The sequence below is a fragment of the Pungitius pungitius genome, chromosome 20, assembly GCF_949316345.1.
Source record: "Pungitius pungitius chromosome 20, fPunPun2.1, whole genome shotgun sequence".
NCBI lineage: Eukaryota > Metazoa > Chordata > Actinopteri > Perciformes > Gasterosteidae > Pungitius > Pungitius pungitius.
The window spans coordinates 8,091,345-8,110,153 of record NC_084919.1 but is presented as its reverse complement, the minus strand read 5'-3'; the positions used below and the strand labels follow the sequence as shown (position 1 = coordinate 8,110,153).

Sequence of the window (18,809 nt, the reverse complement as noted above, 5' to 3'; positions counted from 1 at the left end):
GCCATGATTAGCATAATGTAATCACCAGCTTCAGGCGATGGAGATTTGTATCTGTTTTCACTTATACCGAAGGGAACCTGCAATGAAGAGAATTATGCTAATGCCTCACTAACCTGCACACCATGCACATAGAAACAAACAATTGTAAACACACACACACACACAGAAATGCCGGTATAAAATAATTGCATTTTAACTAGAAACCCAAATGCCCTAGTCTGGTTGTTTAGAATGTGTGTGTGTGTGTGTGTGTGTGTGTGTGTGTGTGTGTGTGTGCATGTTCGCTCTCTAATCAATGTAACAAACCCCCTGAATTTATTTACAGCTCAGGCAGGGAGTCGCCATGGTAACAGACGGTGAAATCGGATCCTGCACCAAACTCATGTGATAAAATGGGAATAAATAAACACATAAACAGTGTGTGTGCGCGTGTGTGTGCGCGTGTCTCTGCGCGTGCGGGCACATTTGTGTTTGGGTATCTTATACACACACGCACACACACACACGCACACAGCCTGCCCCTCCTTATCTCCAGTGAGCTGCTTTATAACATACCATACTGAAAGAAGAGAAAGGTGGAGTATTGCACTTTTCATCACGGTCACAATAAGGTGGGGGGGGGGGGGGGGGGGATTTCATAAATCACATCCAAGAAAATATAAATTCTCTCACACACGCACAAACACACACTTGAAATTGAGTGGTTCTATTTTCCTTCAAAGATGTTCAACAGTGGTGGAAAGTTACATTTAGTCAGGTACTGAACTTTAGTTTATTTTTTTTAGGTATTTTATACTTAAAGTAATGGAGAGAATATATGTACTATTTACTCCACTGCATTTTTCTGACTTGTCTTTTATATACAACATAAAACAATACCTTACAAATACAGTGAGTTATTCTATTTTTAAATTAACAAAAGGTGACATTAGTCTAATAGTCTAGTACTAGAAATTCATACATTCCTCAAGCTAAGATACGTTTGTTCTAGTTGTTTCCATTACTGTATTGCACCACCAGTGCTGACAATCACTCCATGGGAACCGACCCTTACTTTGAGCGCAGGTGTCGTTGGCCCGGCCCCTCGGCCCAACTGGCTCTGACTCCTCCTCCGAGTCCACCAGCTGCCAGCAGCCCCGCCCACGGTTGTCAAGGCGATCCAAGCGCAGGCGAAGGCGTACTCCCTTGCTGAGGACCCCGGGCAACCAGGCAACAGGACTAGGTGGAGGAGGGGCCAGTTGCAGGTAGGAGTCGGGGTAGAAATCCCTCCGGCCTCGCAGCCTCATGCCCTCGCAGGGCGCCACGGGAAGGTGAGATGCATCACACTGGAGAAAGAGAGACAGCAATAAAAAAAAAAAAAAACAGGAATATGGATCAACATGCTGGAAGGGTCCACGGGGCGCCCGTAATAAAATGTCATCGATTGGGATTCTAATCACCCTCTGCTCGTGAAAATGTGCTTCGATATTACATTTTGTAAACATCAAACCTTTCCTTGATAATTTAATTCCAGAGATTTCCATCCACACCAATGAGAGTTGAAATGGAGCACATAGGCTGCCTGAAGGAAAGATGGGAAAGAGAGGAAAGAGGAGAAAAAATATATTGGGGGCGGTGATGTGCAATTACACCGGTGGGAGTCCAGAGGTCAAAGAAATACACTGGTGGCTAATGGGAGAATATGACTTTGATAATTACAAAGAATTGGAGACAATGTGTCTATTGTGGTGTAAAGTGGATACAATTTGGCCTCCAAGGTGCTGGATTTACTGATTAACGTTAACTAAGTAGGTTTTCAGTCTCTGCTGTATTGGACGGAACAAAGGCCGCGGTAAGAGGACAGCTGTGAGACTTTTGAAAGCTGATGGAAATGTTCAAATGATCGCACTCTGTTAGCAGATCTTATTTTCTTTAGTGGCTATTAGTCTCGCAGTAATTAAACTTGGAGAGGATCCCCTCAGGGCTTTATTAACCACCGTCAGGCTAAGTGCATTTAATGGGAGCAACTAGCCTTTCTTGTTACATGTTAGATTTTCACTATTAGACACCAAAACTTCAGCATTTTGTACGTCACAAAAATGATGTTTATAAAGAACAGAGTATGCATAGTTCAAACAAAGGCTTGAAAGCGATGAAAGGAATGCAACAAGATATCTGATATTAAATTGTATTATTACTATTACGTTAAAAAATGTCCCCTTACCAAAAATGTCTCCATTTGTTTGATTGAATTAATAAAAGTCAAAGAAGAGGTAAAAAAATGTGTTGTGGAAAACAAAAGGGCCTACCTGTCAGCTTCAGTCGGGTTGGAGATTAAATAAATCAGCCCTCAACCCCAATATTTCATTTACCAAGGAAGAAATCAAAAACATCAAACACCAGCTAAAAACATGAAAGATGGTTGTTCTCACACACACACACACGCAAAATTTCTATCTGGAGCACTGTGAAACAACCGGAACGATAAAAAGGTAGGTTTGGTTTGACGAAACAGATTGCAATAAGTTATCCCACACACACACACACACACACACACACACACCTACACACACACACACACACACAGGCACAATGCATTTAATGAGAGCAGAAAACGACTTCATTTTGACACTCTGTTAAAGCACTTGTGGTTTGGAGTCTCGCCATGAGTGCAGTTGTTGAAAATCGCGCACACACAGAGCTGCTGTTGGTTTCCATCAGAAATAAGATGGAGAAAATGTCTGAAAGTGAATGAGAGAAACTCAAGCAGACCCCCAATGGGGCCCAAACAAGCCAGAACCAGGTCAGAACCAGTACCATAATATTAATATATTCTTTCCAACAGTAACATATAAACTGATAAGTATAGATTATAGCACCTACAGGGGTTCACCTTTATCCGCACAAAAATACATTGTACAAATAGACAAAGTAGTTCGAGTTATTACACTTTGTGTGCCATTTAACCAAAGGTAATATTACTCTGCAGAAGTCATGTGATATCTCATTTCAAGCAATTTCACAATTTCAAGCTGATTGGACCCTTATTTAAATCCGAATGTGGGTTAAACAAGTCAACAGTTATTAAAGAAATCATTAATGATGATTAGCAAACTAGTTTATGTTAAAACTGCTGACTGAAAAAACAGCAACAAATGCCTCCATTGGACATATTTGGGAATAAAAAATAATTCTGGGCACACAATATACCAGCATTCTGATATCAGTTCCATGGCTATGAGAGTGTGTCTACTTTCTCATTGTGAACACGGTCCTTGTCTTGCACAATGCTTGGTGTGCTAGGTGTGAAAGCCTCTTCGCTTAGATTCACGCTGTCTTGACAGGGTCCTGACTTGGTGGGTGAAAAGGTGATATATTTGTGATACAACTTTAAACTCAGGCCTTTATGCTCTGCTGCTGTTCTCATCCCTGGAAATGTGAAAACAACGGACCAGAAAAAAAATAAATCACCTCCACCTCAGTGTGCATGATGGATGGTTGTCAATGGTTAACTGTCAACCACATAGTACAACTTTGAATATTCATAACCGGTATACTTCAGTTAAGGCATTCAGCGCAATTAACTTTTTATGTGTGTCGTGAGAAAATAAGAAAATTGATGACAGAAAAAGATATGATCTACTCTTTCTCTAGTGATGACGTGAGTGTGGGTGACTCAAATCACTCTACGATCACTTCCGTGTCCAATAAAGGAGAAGAGATGAATTCTATTTAAAGTTTTTTTTTTTGTTGTTGTTGTTGCGGGAGTTCGTTACCTGTGACTCGACGCCTCAATTCAGCGGCGGGGATCCGTTCCTCCGCAGCGGGCTGTGAGCACCGGGGAGCTCTCGGCATGGGTCAATCCGGGTTCCACCCGCGCAGATGCGCGGACGGAGGCGAGTGAGCGCCGCGCAGGAGGAGAAGCAAAGATGCCGTTCGACCTTCCCAACGCTGCCTGTCTGATGGATGTTGTTGTTTTGTGACGTTGCTCAGAGGTGCACGTTGCAGAGGAACGTGAGCGTGGATCGTTCGCGGGTGGATGTCGGTGAGGAGGATCACCCGACGTGAGGCTGCGTCTCGTTCACCTGGCCAGCAGGGAGAGACGGCGCGCTACTTTAAAGAGGCCCAGCCCCTTCCTCCAAATGATCTTTTTTACGTTTTTTTTCGTTTAATTTCAAACCTCGTTTTCCATACGAGGTTTCAAATTAAGTCAATGAACAATAAAAGAAAACATGATCAAGAATGCCTTAGGGGAAAATGACACCATCTCATTTAAAAGTTTTTATTTGAAATGATTTTAAATACAAATAATATTTTTTTTTCCCATTTACAATGACAGTTCCTTTGTAAACAAAAGTGGCAGATACATAGTCGTTGGGTAGTTTGTCCAAACTGAGGCGGCCTGCTGGCCAGTCGCCTGGAAACGGTCAGCGAGGGAGAAACGGGGGTCGTGTTTGTTCACATCGCTGCAGTTTTTTTTCTTCTTTTTCTTCCACACAGTGAAACAAATCACTGATGCTACATTCTATTGCAGAGCGATAAATACCCAGAGTACAATATTACCTGCTGCTTTGAACGCAATTACAGGAGGGCGCAGTGAGCGCGTGTGGGTCATGTGACGTCAGGTGCCCAAATTTTTGCACCCCTATCTGAATAAAGTCGTCACACACACACACACACACACACACACACACACACACACACACACACACACACACACACACACACACACACACACACACACACACACACACACACACACACACACACACACACACACACACACACACACACACACACACACACACACACACACACACACACACACACACACACACACACAGGGAGCGAGAGCCCAGAGCACAACAAAGCTATGGTTTATGCACTGGAATCCAACAGATGAAAAATAAAAATAGGATAGATTGAAACTAAACCTGACAATGTTACATTTGTTAGAACGAAAAAAAAACACTTTTTGGAGACTTTTGAGATGAGATTATAAAAAAAAAAAAAAAAAAAAAGAGGAAAAAAAGCCTTTCCATCTGAAAATGGCAGTAGTAATTACAAAATGAAGCCTGTTCTGCTTTAATGACTGCAGAAAAACGGGACTGGACAGGATATGCGTAGTCTGACCCCACGGGTGCTTTCAACCGGTTCCTTTGTTGGACCCACTCATCACATCGTGCACGGTCGGTTTGGTCAGGGATCTCGGACCCCAATCCCGTTAGCACAGGGTCACACGTCACACACGACTGCCGACAGACTTATGAGAGGTGACATCCTGGCAAACATCTGTGCCATGTGTTCCACGACTGGAGCATTGTTTACTTTAAAGAGACCTTTGAATACACTCTTTCACTCTCACTCACACACACAGACACACACACACACACACACTCCCAAGAACCACCATAGCACCCGTGGGCATGTTGTGGTACTTCAGTTGTATTCATAAGGCTTTTTTTGGACAGAGTATACACTGGAATGTGCTACAATTGTTAAAAAGGATGAAGAAAAAAAAATAAATCACTTCTCTGAAAAGCCACAAGAATGAATTGATAGATATCTATACATCAGTATCTGAACCCCTTAAAAAGACTGAAGTTCTTGAGTTGTATACGTGGACAAGAAAAGGACTGGATAGTTTAGAAATTTGAACACTGCAAAGTTATGCCATTTCCCCTTCCATTATATATGCCAATTCATTTTGATTATCACCTGCTTTCAACCAACAGTTGCCTCTTTCTGAAAAACACAATGTGACGCAGATCACAGGAGCAGAACAAGCGTCATTAACAGAACTGACTGGAGGTCAGCACCCATCTGTAGACATCTCCTTAAACACGGTGAGCAGAACAGACAAGTGAGTCACTGTAAAACAAGAAAATGAAGAAAATAACAAAAACCTGAAAAGACTCGACTATGTCCTGATGGTTCAAGGGACCCCCAACACATGGGGCCAAAGCTCGCACTCTGCATTTTTTTTAAATTTTACATTATTGTGAAAAACATTGGTGCTATTTTACTTTAAAAACCAGGAGCGAGAGCGATGTCGTGGGTTTCTGTTAATTTTGCAAACGAAATTAGCTTAGTACGTCTCCCCCCTTACCGCATAGAAGAAAGAAAAAAAAGCCCAGATAATATTAGGTCCTCCAGTCCACAGTGTGTCAATCTTTCATACCTTTACAAACACATACAAACACACACACACACACACCATCCACTCACACACCCACGGGCCTGGGTAAGTATTCACAGGATTCTCTACCGCCAGCGAGTCTCTGTAGAAAAGGGGAGGGGGTGTGTCAGTGTCCATGATGTAAAGAGAAAATGGAAGAGAAGAAGGAGGGCTCTGTGTGTATAAACTGTCCCGGTTATCATATTTATATATATGTGTGTGTGTGTGTGTGTGTGTGTGTGTGTGTATGGCGGACGCAGCTCTGCTGCTCCTCGTTCGCTGTTCTTGAGTGCTGCATTGGGGTGAGGAGTGAGTGGTTGGCCAGTCGATCAGGAGGGGTGTGTGTGTGTGGGGGGGGGGGGGGGGGGGGGGCTGAGCGTGTGTGTATTTTTGCGGTTAGTCGTTGTCCTCGTCGTCCTCCTCACTCTCCTCGATGCCGTCGCTGTCCTCCTGCTCCTCGTCCTCCTCCTCCGTGTCGGGGATGTCCCACTGTGGGTGGTTGTCCAGCATGGCCTTGGCCTCGTGGACCTCCAGCTAGGGACATTTAAAAAAGTGTCAGTTTACACTGTCTAGTCCTTAAACATCGCAAAGCAGAAATACAGGGATGCGCTGCGTCCTCTTAGTTTTGGTCACGTCAAGTGTCATCGCTATAGGAACCACCCACATGAGGAAATCCAATTCCAGTGCCAGAAAGCAAGCTGTGAAGCACTTAAAATGCTTCTCTTAAATGTATGCTTATTTTCTATGAAAAAGCAAAAGCTTGAAGAAAAAGAGTAAATCTTGAGTTAATGAACTAACGCACCTAAGAAGACACCTTACACATGTCATTAGTTATAAAGCCTTTTTAGATAAATTATCTAAAACTAATCCTATTTCTGAACTAAATCCCACACACTCTAGAAAACCGAAGTATTCATGCGCACACACACAGCATTCTTTTCACCTTGAGTGGTTTTATCTGGTCCAGTCCGAGGTAGGAATCAGAGCGAAGAATGACAGAATATTGGTAGTTGCCCGTCTTTGAGGGGGCTGGAAACTTCAGCTCCACCTGGGGAAGGAAAAACACACACACAGACAGACACACGTCTCATCACTGGAGGACTCTAGATTGAGTAAAGCATGTGGCGATGCTACATCGCGTCTCCATGGTTACCGTTGATTACATAGGGTGAGGTTATTTATTATTCAGCGGGTGAGTTGTGAACACCCCCTGCGGTCAGTGATCACTGTTTGCCTGGATCAGAGGTGCACAATGAACCCTGCACACCTTCCTCTGAGGAAATAACGGTAAAAAGTGCAAAGGGTTGCCTAGCAACAGGATGTGAGGGGACCATGGACCACTAGAAACAAGAGACGTGAATACACTCCCGCAACTTATTAAGAACCTTCTACCACAGACGGATTAGAGCATAAGCCACAATCCATCTTTGATGTATTTTTAATTTAATACATCAGTATGTTTTAATACAGTATATTCCAATGAATTATTAACGGTTTAATTGATGAATTGAGAACAAATGGCAAATGTTTGCAGCTTCTCAAATGTCAGGATTTTATGCTTCTAATCCGTTTGTTGTAACAAGTGATTTGAAAATGTGACTATGGAGACCACAGACTGGAAAAGTCATCCCGTGAGGGCAGCAGCTCGCCACCTGCGTGTTGCCAAAAGGTCGACCCACCTCTTCCGTGTCTTTCAGCGTGCAGACGTGGTACGGCATGGAGACGAGGGTCTGGTCTCGGCGGTCGGCGATGTAGAGCCACCACCACTCGTGCTTCTCCTCGGGGAAGTAGAGGCTGTACACGGGGTGCGTCACCTTCGACTTGGTCTCCAGCAGGGCGCGCTCTCGCCTCTGGATGCTTTGCTGCAACGCCTCCCACTCCTGACCGGAGGGCGCCAAAGAGAGACGGGAGAGTTAGGTTTGGGGTGCAAGCGCAAGGGGAGCGGTTTTTGGGCTCGTTAGGTGTTGAAAGTCCCTCGGACCTCCTCGTCGTCGCCGCCCGCCATCTCGTCCACCTCGGTGTCGCTCTGCTTGTCGCTGTCTTCGTCTCTCTCGCTGGGCGAGTCCTTGGTGGCTTCTCCCTCGTCCGACTCGCTGCCTTTGTCCGAGGCCTCCTCCTCTTCCTCCTTTACTACTGCTGTCGTCGTCGTCGTTGCTGCTGCTGCTGCTGCTGTTGATGATGCTGCTACAACTTCCTGGGACATTGACATTGATAACCGTTTTAATTTTACGATGTACTTTTTCGAACATATGAAAATCAACACAATTCATTCTAGGATTGGTCACGTACATTTCCGGCCACGTTGCCGTTGGCCTGCTTGGTTTTTGCAGGTGCCGGAGTGACCTTCTTCTTGGTTAATTTTTTCTTCTTTGACTTGGCTGTCTTCTTTGCAGCTTTATTCTTGTTCTGCCACACTTTTGTTTTGGTTTTACTTGCGTCGCCCTGTTGTACACAAATAGACAACACAGCTGAGTGGACTCTTTGCAATGGCACAAAGCGACATCTGACCCGGTCAGAGTGAAGGTGCCGTCTCTCACTGGGTCAGAGATGACATTATGTGTGTGTGTCTTTGTCCTTACTGCTTCCTCTGTAGCAGCGGACTCCTCTGTTAGACACGGTGCTGAATCCTGTTCCTTTTCAAACACCTCCTGCAAACACAGTTACCTTTACAGTCAAATCATGCTTTCTCAACTCACGAGTGCACCCTAGTGGTCATCTATGGAAATGCATATCCAAGGCAGTGTGAAACAAAATGCAAAGAAATCCTCACCACCATCCGTTTTCTGGTTAAGGTGACAGTTACTGTGACAATAGACCCTGCTGTGATGTTATTGCTGTCTTCATCATCAAGGACTGCAAAGACAAAGAAATGCAACTTTCAACAACCACAACTTAGGAACCTGGGTTCGGAAATATAACGTATTGATTATAAAATGATTTGAAATCTCAGCAATTAGTAGTTATGGAGAGCTGGACTTATATTCAAGTTACCTGTTCTCAAACATGTGGGCAGTTAACTATTCAATGCTTTGATCTGTTACTGCTAAGCATTGCTCAAAAGACCAGATGTGTTCTACACCTCTTTCTAACACTTAGCGCGGGGGATGGTTGCAACTGCACACGTGCCACAGGTCAGCTGGTGGACAAAGAAAGCGTCAACAGTAGGACTGACCCTGCAGTTTGGTGTCCATGGTGATGTGAGGGAAGCTGCCCAGCACTGACAGGACCTCATCGTACTTCTCCTCCCCTAAGAAACGCAGCATGCTGCGTCTGTCGGAGTCCTTCAGACTCACCAGGTCCTGCAGGCTCCGAACTTTATACTAGAGTAGAGGAGGCGAATTACGCACCGACCAAAACCGCTTCGTCTTTTTTTTCTCTCTGCAGGAACAGGCGCTGTGACTTTACCTTCTTAGAGACACAGTAGCGGAGGTGCTCCTCTTCAAAGTGGGGGAGCTGCAACAGTGGCGACTTTGACTCCTGCAGACCCTGCACTATCATTTGGGTCAGCTTCATACAGTTCTCTATGGTTACCAGTCGAGGAGCGTGGAAACCTGAAGGCAGTGAGAGAAATGATCAAACCGTCATCAGCTTGAAGCTTGCGAGAATATGATTGGAAGTGATAACTTCTGTGAGTGTGTGTGTGTGTGTGTGTGTGTGGATCTGTACCTCCTCTGCTGTTGGCCATCATGGTAAGCTGACAGCCCACATTGACCATTTCCTGCAGGAGAGCTGGACTCTTCCTCACCACAAACCTCTGATCTGGAACCAAAATATACATCACGCATCGCATGATTTCATTAGACGACCTCCTCAAAGTGCCGTTTGCGTCCACCACGCCAAAGATTCATAGGAAGCCTTTCCACTGTCTGCATGGGATGTAGTACCATGGCACGTAGTATCACATCATGTACCGCAGATCTAACTCAGCGTTCTAAGAAAACACAGCTGGCCAAGAGGGTCTTCTTTACAGCTCACAAACAGCTGGAAAAGCTCCTGAAACTACTCTAAACAGCTCGCCCTCTTCCAGTATGTGACATTTCCTCTAGTGCGGGAGTATAAACATTTAACGTGTGTTAAAGTGTTGGGTTGTGAAACTCCAAACAGCTACTTTGTAAGCGTCACAGCCCATTTTTGGTAGAATAAAGAACCAATTTGCTTTGGACAGGGCTGGGATGGCTGTGTTGAATTACAATCGTTTCAATGGACGTGGCCCTTTTAAGAGTTGCTTTATATATATATATATATATATATATATATATATATATATATATATATATATATATATGATATTTCTACACAGAATTTCTTTAAAAAAAAAAAAATGTTGTGTCCTACCTTCCTCCAACTCCTCGGAGACGTCCATGCGGGCCAGGTGGGCGAGCACCAAGACCCTGGCCTTCAAACTGTAAGGATAGCAGAATGGAGGCTCCTTCTTCTTCACATTGATATTCCCCAACTCACGGATCAACTGCAAGAGAGACATGAGAGGCTGTTCATGGACACGCAGAACACCTTTTTAGAGCGTTTCCGCGCACGGAAAAGTTGTTCGTCACCGTCGACGTTTGTCATCACCTGTGGCACTTCGATGTTGTCTGTTGGTCGTATGGTGGCATCCTTATTGCTGCGAGGGTCAAACTCGAACGCTGCCGTCAACACCATCGCCAGCCCTGAAGGGAAAAATTTGTGAATTAAAAAAATAATAATAATAAATAAAAAGGTATAATATGACAGGATTGTGGGGGCTGATGAACCAAAACCTGGTGTTCAGCTGATCATCAATGGCCACTGACGAACCAATTTACACGTTATTCATGTGTGATGCATGGTGGTTTAGATTTGCCCAAAAAGAGGCACAGACCGGGACGTCACTGCCACACACAACAAATGCATGTTGCACACACAGCGACAGACACATTACAGCCCCCCAAAAAACACATGTCTTTAGTGTAGAAAGAAGATAATAGGTTTATAATTTGCTTTTGAAACTTTTGAAAAAGTTTGTAACACCTTATGAGATTTGTCTGAGTGAGAGAAACCCATTTTGGATTAAATGCAAGTTATTTAATATTCAAATTTTTATTATGGGCATAAAAGTTAGTTATTTGATTACACATACTTCCGGAGACCGAGGAATCGCTTATCTAACGGTTTCCCAACCTCAAAGATCAAATTCACCACAGTTTTTCTGCTTGTGTTTTTATCTGGTCAAAGTTGTGTTGCATATTATGAGAAGAAGGGAGACTCACGCTTCATGTTCATGTTGGGCGTCTTGTACATGAAATGCATGAAGAGCTGGGTGGTGTTGATGAGGATCTGGTCTCCGCTGTATCGGATGGAGCGGTACCACCACGTGCCCTACAACACGGATGCACACACGCAACAAAAAAAAAGGTAATAGAGATAAATGGGAGAAATATGGGATTTATGGGAGGGCGACTGTGTCATACAATCTGTTGCCAGCACTTACCACCACCACAGGAAGGATGACCATGAAGGCTAGTCCATACACCAACAGCACCTGGTGGCAAAAGCAAAGTATAATGCACTCAGTGGGTTATTGACGACGGGCTCACCGCTAGTATAACAAACGTTTAAAGCAAATGAATGAATACATACCAGCATTGAGTTCTTTTGGTCAACGATCCAAGCGGGCAGAGCAATGCCGAAGCTGGTTGCTAGGGAAAGAGGAAGGCGTAAGAGGCAAAATCTCCTAGTGCATTGCGGCACAACTATCGAGACCAGCAGTTATTTCATTTAAATTAATAATAACAAGCAAATGCAAACGCAAATTCCACAGAAACTGTTTTTAGGAAATGTCCCTTTAACATTGTGGTTGTTTTTTTAATATCACAATTCACATGTCTACTAATTTCAATGGGATTAACAATCTGCTTTCATGGAAATATTTCTCTTCAATTCCACTTCAAAAGGTTCTTTATCAAATGAAGAGAATTATAGGAGAATGCAAAACTAGCCTTTAGTATGTGTTTATATCATTTAAACTATTAACTAATTGAACTGCCATGAATCAGGCTATATTGTGATCCAAGAAACCATATTAATATGAATAGAGATTGGTGCATTATATGAATTGATTTAATTTAATAAATAAAAAAGGTCTCTTAGTTTCAATAATTGAAGCACAAAGAAAATACATAATAAGACATTATCCTCAGCTCTGACTGAAATAAATGTGCTGCCAGATTTCACTTCGTCTTCCATTGAGCAACACATCCATGACAACCAGAGGCTGACTGAATGAAAATGCAAATGTGTGGGATTATCAGTAGCTTCACTCACCTCCTGGACCATCTGGGTTACCGTATTGTTCCCAGTTCTGTCGAGACTGTTCATTGGTCAGACTGTGGAATAGAAAATAATTAAATGACCTCAAAAGGATCTCATTATGCAAATGTGTGTAATAAACTCCAAAATACCTTACATTAAATATATCAACTACATAATATAATTATAATTGTTTTTAATTCATGTTCATTGTGTAGTTGTTTTGTTTCTACTTTATTGTACTCTTGTGAAAGTGTATGGTTCTCTCTTGGAGAATACATCTGTGGCAGCCTGATGAAATCAATATCGAATGCAGATGTGGTTCTGCTGCCTGAATTACCAAGTCAAGGCGCGGAGCACACTTACGCAGCGTAGGCTTTGGCAATTCTCATGAATGTGGCCTCATCACCACCCTTGTCCGGATGGAACTTGAGTGACAGCACACGGTATTGCTTCTTGATTTCCGACAGCGACGCACCCTGGAGACAGAATTAAACTCACTCACAATTCATGACAAGACCTCACATAGTGGGAGGAACAGATACGATACAGCGGGATCTCAAATGTGATGAAAGATGATATTTTTATCTTGTGTTCTATCTTAAGAAGTTATGGGTGTAATATCTCGTGCAGAAAAAAAAATAAAACGTGTCTTTGGAGACTGTCGAGGCTTTGTAGAAAACAGCGCACTGTATGTTTTGTGCGAGTGTGTGTGTGTGTGTGTATGTGTGTGTGTCTGTACATACCGGATCCAAGTTGAGGACTTCATATGGATTATACTCCTGGTACTCTCGGTCCAGCTTGGACACCTTGTAGGCTAGCAACAGGAACACGACCCAGCCAAACAACAAGGCCCCTTTCCTGTGAATGGCAAAACCAAGGGGAAAAGTGCGTGTCTGTGCTTGCAAGAGAAAACATCAGGCCCATCTCATTTTTCCCTGAAACAACTGCACGCCATGGCTCACAATTGTAAGAACTTGCGTTTGGGGGTTAAGGCAGTGTGCAGGATTCTGCATTGTCATCTAGCATAAAAGGATAGAAAGCCACAAGTAACTAGCAAAAAGACAACGGGATCTTCTCCATACAAGCACGAGGGCGAGACATATTCGGACATTGTTGTTGTTTGGTTATGCATCAAAGTTGAACTTGTTTCCATGACAACAGCAATACCCTATGGCCTACGCTGCAGCATTTGTTGCTATGACAACTGCTCACTGCCCGGAGTTGTCTGGCTGGCTCAAATAGAAAAATGCCTGATGGACTCCTAGAATAAAAACAACATCATTAGCACACAGTTTGGGCCAGTTTCAGTCACAGAAAATGAGTGACAGGACGAAGCTCACTTGAAAACCCATTATCCTCATCAACCCACACGCCCGGAACAAATAAACACCACTGAGAAGGTTCACCTGACGAGAAATGTTAACAGTGCAGCGTGGTGTTTACACCGACAGAACACGTCATTTAGACGTTTACACAAGAAAAACAACACGGGCCGAACTTGAGGCAAACACAAGCGTCTCCATTAAAGCACAAGTCTGCCTACGCTTATCGCACAACAGTCACAGCCTCTCCGTCCAGCTGCAGACACGCACTGAATTAAGTGAACCAGTAAGACATCAGGAGCAGCTCCAGATGAAAGGAGGGACGAGTGAGCTCTCTACACGCTACTTTCGCCCAAACAACAGAGGTGATGTGGCCTGAGACAACCGAGGAGAAGGGAGAACCACAGAGGGGAAAAAAGACTTGTCAAAATGCAGAGCAAATTAGGGGCCAATCATTCATATGTGGAGACATTTAAATGAGACAGGAGCCGCGCTTAGATTGAGTGTAACACATTACACAGAGCTATAAATAACTATTTAACAGTCAATACTTCAAAAGAATGACACACTCAAGTTGTCATGGGCCTACTTCCATCTCGGGGAGCGGATGAAAGCGCCCCGTGTGCTGAATCTGAGGACATCATATTTATAGTCACAAAGAACACTGCAAATGCAAATAACAGGACTCACTTTAGTGTCGGGACGATGCTCTGCTGCGACTTCATCAGCCTGAGCCGGTACCACAGGCACCTGCCGTGCACCCTCCTCAGGCTCTTCAGACGCAGTTGTTCTGGAAAGGACAGAGAGCGATAACTGACACGCTAGTACCATCGTACCGCAGGAAACCACAAGATCAGGCACCGGTGAAATGACTGTGGCGGTAATTTGGGTAGGATTATTGGTGCCTGAGGTTAATCTAAATCAGGGGCGAGGGACATTTTCGACAAGAATGTATCCTTCCTGTGGATCTGTTAGCTAAGCTATGAGAGGCATAGGCTCTCCTACTTCAGCCCTAAATAACTTCAGAAATGTGGATTCATTCATGTGCATTCACTTTAAGCATGGTGTGAATTCATGTTTAATCTCCAAATGGTAATCGACATCTCCAACCTGTCACTCAACCACTACCATTAAGAGTGAAGTGTGCTGCCATTTGTAACATAACCCATGTTAGATATGCTCTGTTGTTGACAAACAGACAGATAGCGGATAAGACTTTAGCGCGATAACGACGATAAAAGCTTCACAAGCTGCGGGGGGAGTGACGCTGGCTTTTTTTTCCTGTGTTGGAAGCTTTTAGCTCCACTAGTCGCTGTTTTTTTTTCCTTTTCTTTTTTTTTGTAAAAAGTCACAAAAGAAGGTCAACGCCACATGTGTGACGTTGGGAGAAAACGATACGCGACCGGATCCCCGTCGGAGACGTCAAAGCCGGCGGAGGCGACCGCGTCAACACTCTGAAGCAGTGAAGCAGACGTGGGCTCCGTCTGCGTAACGCCTGCTGTCTTACATTTGCATGTCCACAGTAATGCAACGTCTGGTTAGGTCGCACGGCCACGGCGTCCAGCGAGCAGGCCGCCCCGATCAGAAGAGTGCCCACCGGGGGAGATGTAAGCGGGCGAACTGCTCGCTGATCACCTCACGTTACACACTAGTTCCGCTCAATGAGTTAGCTTCAGTTAGCACTGAACCAGACGTCGGGCCTTACCAGCATTCTGATCCCGTGGCCAGAGGTAGTATGTAGCCGGGATCACAATAAGTCCGACGAAGGACGTGAGGAAATAGAAAAAGGTGTTGCCGCTGTCATCGTACTGGAACTGCTGTCCGGCCATTTCGTAGCGGCGCTCGAGTCGCCCTTCTTCTCCACCGTTGCGCTACCCCCTTCTAGCCCAATGTGTGCGACTTGACAGACCGTTAGCTAGCCAGCTAGCATCCGACTGAGACAGCTCTGATCATCGGTGTACGTGGTGTACGCCTGCGCAATGACGCCTTTCTGCTTCTTCTTCGTCTTCTACTTCTTCTTCTTCTTCAGGATTTGGTTGCTTTTCCCGGGCGCTACTGACCCCCAGCGGTGGCGGTGCGAATGGTTTTCAAACCGATTAAAGCAGTCAAATGAATACGATGAGGTCAAGAGAGGGAAATCCAGCTGAAAAGTCACAAGAATCCCATTATGAGTTGCCAAATTTGTTATTTATTTATTTTTAATCCCAATGCACCAGTGCAATGCACTATTGAATATGCACTAAATGAATAAACATGTCAAACTGTGCCCCATTCAGAACTCATATAAATGAGTGTCTCCTATTTAAATGCATTAGTAAGTAAATAAATGGCTTTTTAGATGATTTTGTCCTGTGAGTATTAGAAAAATTATACAAGCAATCCCAGAACAAGCAGCTGAAAACAGATTTTTATGGCAGAATTGCTGGAAACAATTTGTTTAACACAATGAATTTAACATTTGTAGTGGCTATTTTATTGCAGTGACAGCACATCCCATGAATTGACGTAAGTGGTTATATGTTTCTGTAACCAAAACGGTACATGAAGATAATTACAAAGATTGTACTTAAAACTATGATTTTATGGATTCTAATCCCATTTTGCGTATTTTGAAAACAGTACTTCCTCCACAGACTGACTCAGTTATATGTGCACTATGATATCATCCAGAGGCTTTCGTTTCAAGTCAGGCACTGTGGCGTCACGAGCAGGGTACCCTACAGGAAGCAACATCAACAGCTTCTCATTGGCTGGCCGTTTGAGGAGGAGCCGGAGCTGGGGGCCGCAGTTCAGAGGCGTCGTCGTGACGGTGACAAGACCCACGTTCTGATTACATCATGGAAAGAGAGAACGAACTGTGGTTTATCGGTAATTGCATGAAATTTCAGGAAGATCCATAGGCATTTATGACCGAGACAGCAGGTATTGGATGCTTTTTATATCCAACGGTGTTGTTATTCCTTACTTGCAATGCAGCCAACAGGAGGCCACACGATATGGAGACACTGATTTCGTTGTAGTAATGCGTCTTTTTCTTGCCATTTGGAAGGATGCCGTAGACCTGTTTGAAGACGAGGATTAGATACGGCGCAACGTCCAAGTACTCCTTGATCCAGTTCGTCCTGCACAAGGAAGGAAGTTGTGAAGTTGTTATTTTTATTCTCATGTGATCCTGGTCCTACATCATGTAACAAATAAGAGTAAGCAGGGAATGATGCTCCATTAAAACTGATACGGGATACAACTCAGAGCAGAGATTACTTGGATATTAATGTGTGAGTGTGGAGTACGTGTGGCTGCTCACCTGAGTCTGGACAAATCGTTGACCCACTTGTCCCCCATCCTCTGACGGTAGTTGACCTCCTCCTCTTCTTCCACAATGCGTCTGATCTGGTGCTTGGTCCCCGGGTCTGACACCACAACAAACGTCCAAGGCTCCGTGTGGGCTCCACTGGGGGCAGTACCTGGCCAAAAAACCAGGGGGTGAAGAGTCAAAATAACATTGAAAAGAAACATTAGCTGCGCTCTGTCATTTCATTTATTTGTTTTTAATTTGGGGTTAAAAGGGGGTCCATTTGTCGTCTTTAAATTGGCACGTGCCTGCAGTGAGGATGGCATTATTGACGACTTCTCGCGGGACCGGCTCTGGACTGATGAATCGAACACTCCTCCTCTGGTTCATCAGAGTGTAAAAATCCTTGGATCTCTCCAGCATCGTCCCCTCTGGGTAAGCTGGTGGCGAGTAGGGCACGTGTAGAACCTCTTCCTCCTCGTTGCTGTCAACCCAATCGCCATCATCTAAAAGAAGGGAAGGCATGGAAGCAGGACCATTTCTTGTTAGACGTCGATAAGGGCATTAAAATCTCCACTCTTGAAATGTTCAAGTCGTTTGATCATTTATCATGAACCCATTTTGATTTATTTGATTAGTCACAAACACATATTAGAATATGCTTAATGTTGATAATCAGAAAATAGTCAAATAGTTTGTGCTGTAGCAATACAGTAATAGTATTCAACGAAAAGAGCTTGCATCAAAATAATTAAAATACCAAAAGTAAATCATGCAGAATGACCCATTTTAGAATAATGTAATTATATTATTGGGTTATAATTATGAGGGTTTGCATCACACTAATGTCGCAGCTAAGGGAAGCAATTTAAATTACTTTACATACTGCTGCTTATCTTGCAAATTTCCCAGAGGAATAAAGTTGAAGGTATAATGTATTAATTAATTTGTTGATGATATTTGTATTTTTAATCAGAAGTAAAGAAACTGTCAAATGTGTAGTAGGATGCACAAAAGATAGCTCATACATTGCAGTTAGTTACTATATGTTGTGTATGTTGTCGGTAATATAAACTATTTTAGAAAATGTCACCTTTGGGAAAAACCAGGTAAACGCGTTAAAAACGTTTTCTTTTGTGCAGTCTATCTGACATTTCATGATTTGAAATGGACAAAAGCCACTTATCATTATTGATTAACCATTGGAATAAATCTGGCATATACAGCAGACATCTGCCACATGTTGATCACATTGTTTCAAAGATGTTTATATTGAGTAGTTGACTACATATACGTCGTTTCCACCCTGTCAGTAAAATAGCAGTGCAGCTCTCACCTTCCTCATTTCCTTTGATTTCAGTGTCGTCTTGCAGGTCCTGGTCCACCCACGGTCTAAAGTCCGCTTTTGGTGCCCCTTCGGTTTTTCCAGGAGAGGTCGGGGAGGTCGTCTCTTTGTCCCGTGACCTCAGCAACATGAAGCCTATCAGGAAGCACAGCACCACAGCGAGGACAGGAGTGAAGACCGTCAGGAGAGCCATGACAGCCGAAGGGGACACGAGACGATCCGGGGGCAAATGTTTCCTTTGCATGTATTGTGTAACATGTTTTTATGCTGAGTCAGAGCTGGAAATGCCCCCTGAACTGCAAGCTCTGCCCAACTGTGACAAATCTCCACCTCCTCCTGCATTGAGTGTCCAGACTGTTAAACTACGTCTAAAGGTCACATTTGTTTTATTAGTTGGGTAAAAGT

General features: G+C 43.8%; 3 protein-coding genes across 7 annotated transcripts in view; all 3 read right to left on the bottom strand.

The window, feature by feature from the left end:
* scml4 (Scm polycomb group protein like 4) overlaps positions 1–4,083 on the bottom strand; it is an 11,970-nt gene extending 7,887 nt beyond the window's left edge. The window contains exons 1-2 of one of the 4 annotated variants that reach the window (XM_037449898.2): positions 3,756–4,083; positions 1,055–1,561 (exon numbers count right to left, since the gene is read on the bottom strand). In XM_037449898.2, the coding sequence (XP_037305795.2) occupies positions 1,055–1,561; positions 3,756–3,834 (586 nt within the window). In that variant the 5' untranslated portion in view covers positions 3,835–4,083. Of the gene's footprint in view, positions 1–1,054; positions 2,114–3,755 lie in introns of those variants that run through there. The other 3 variants (XM_037449897.2, XM_037449899.2, XM_037449902.2) reach the window with 3 other exon arrangements.
* Positions 4,084–4,975: 892 nt separating this feature from the next.
* sec63 (SEC63 homolog, protein translocation regulator) lies at positions 4,976–15,778 on the bottom strand. Its single transcript, XM_037449033.2, has 20 exons — positions 15,473–15,778; positions 14,458–14,557; positions 13,189–13,303; positions 12,809–12,921; positions 12,458–12,519; positions 11,774–11,832; positions 11,625–11,675; positions 11,404–11,512; positions 10,730–10,824; positions 10,493–10,625; positions 9,824–9,916; positions 9,563–9,708; positions 9,330–9,477; positions 8,928–9,010; positions 8,737–8,805; positions 8,447–8,599; positions 8,139–8,351; positions 7,837–8,037; positions 7,101–7,205; positions 4,976–6,691 (listed from the first exon to the last, which is right to left on the bottom strand). Exons 1-20 carry the CDS (start codon positions 15,594–15,596, stop codon positions 6,554–6,556), a joined length of 2,310 nt encoding a protein of 769 aa, XP_037304930.1. The 5' UTR covers positions 15,597–15,778; the 3' UTR covers positions 4,976–6,553.
* Positions 15,779–15,921: 143 nt separating this feature from the next.
* iyd (iodotyrosine deiodinase) lies at positions 15,922–18,719 on the bottom strand. 2 transcript variants are annotated; one of them, XM_037449034.2, is made up of 5 exons: positions 18,396–18,716; positions 17,368–17,565; positions 17,072–17,231; positions 16,733–16,889; positions 15,922–16,593 (listed from the first exon to the last, which is right to left on the bottom strand). In XM_037449034.2, the coding sequence occupies exons 1-5, from the start codon at positions 18,646–18,648 to the stop codon at positions 16,411–16,413; spliced, it is 951 nt and encodes a 316-aa protein (XP_037304931.2). In that variant the 5' UTR covers positions 18,649–18,716; the 3' UTR covers positions 15,922–16,410. The 2 variants fall into 2 exon arrangements, with proteins under 2 accessions (XP_037304931.2, XP_062415463.1); XM_062559479.1 differs by having other exon boundaries at positions 16,412–16,622; positions 18,396–18,719.
* Positions 18,720–18,809: the final 90 nt, after the last annotated feature.

What these genes read in the sequence shown, in the direction of transcription:
- sec63 (XM_037449033.2), bottom strand. Translation starts at nt 15,596, where the DNA reads ATGGCCGGACAGCAGTTCCAGTACGATGACAGCGGCAACACCTTTTTC. An exon ending in TAACCAGAAAACGGATGGTG is followed by an intron (nt 8,806 to 8,927) that starts GTGAGGATTTCT and finishes CTGTGTTTGCAG; the next exon opens with GAGGTGTTTGAAAAGGAACA. An exon ending in CGCTGAAAGACACGGAAGAG is followed by an intron (nt 7,206 to 7,836) that starts GTGGGTCGACCT and finishes TTCCTTCCCCAG; the next exon opens with GTGGAGCTGAAGTTTCCAGC.
- iyd (XM_037449034.2), bottom strand. Translation starts at nt 18,648, where the DNA reads ATGCAAAGGAAACATTTGCCCCCGGATCGTCTCGTGTCCCCTTCGGCT. An exon ending in AATCAAAGGAAATGAGGAAG is followed by an intron (nt 17,566 to 18,395) that starts GTGAGAGCTGCA and finishes CCCTTCTTTTAG; the next exon opens with ATGATGGCGATTGGGTTGAC. An exon ending in TAATGCCATCCTCACTGCAG is followed by an intron (nt 17,232 to 17,367) that starts GCACGTGCCAAT and finishes TTTTTTGGCCAG; the next exon opens with GTACTGCCCCCAGTGGAGCC.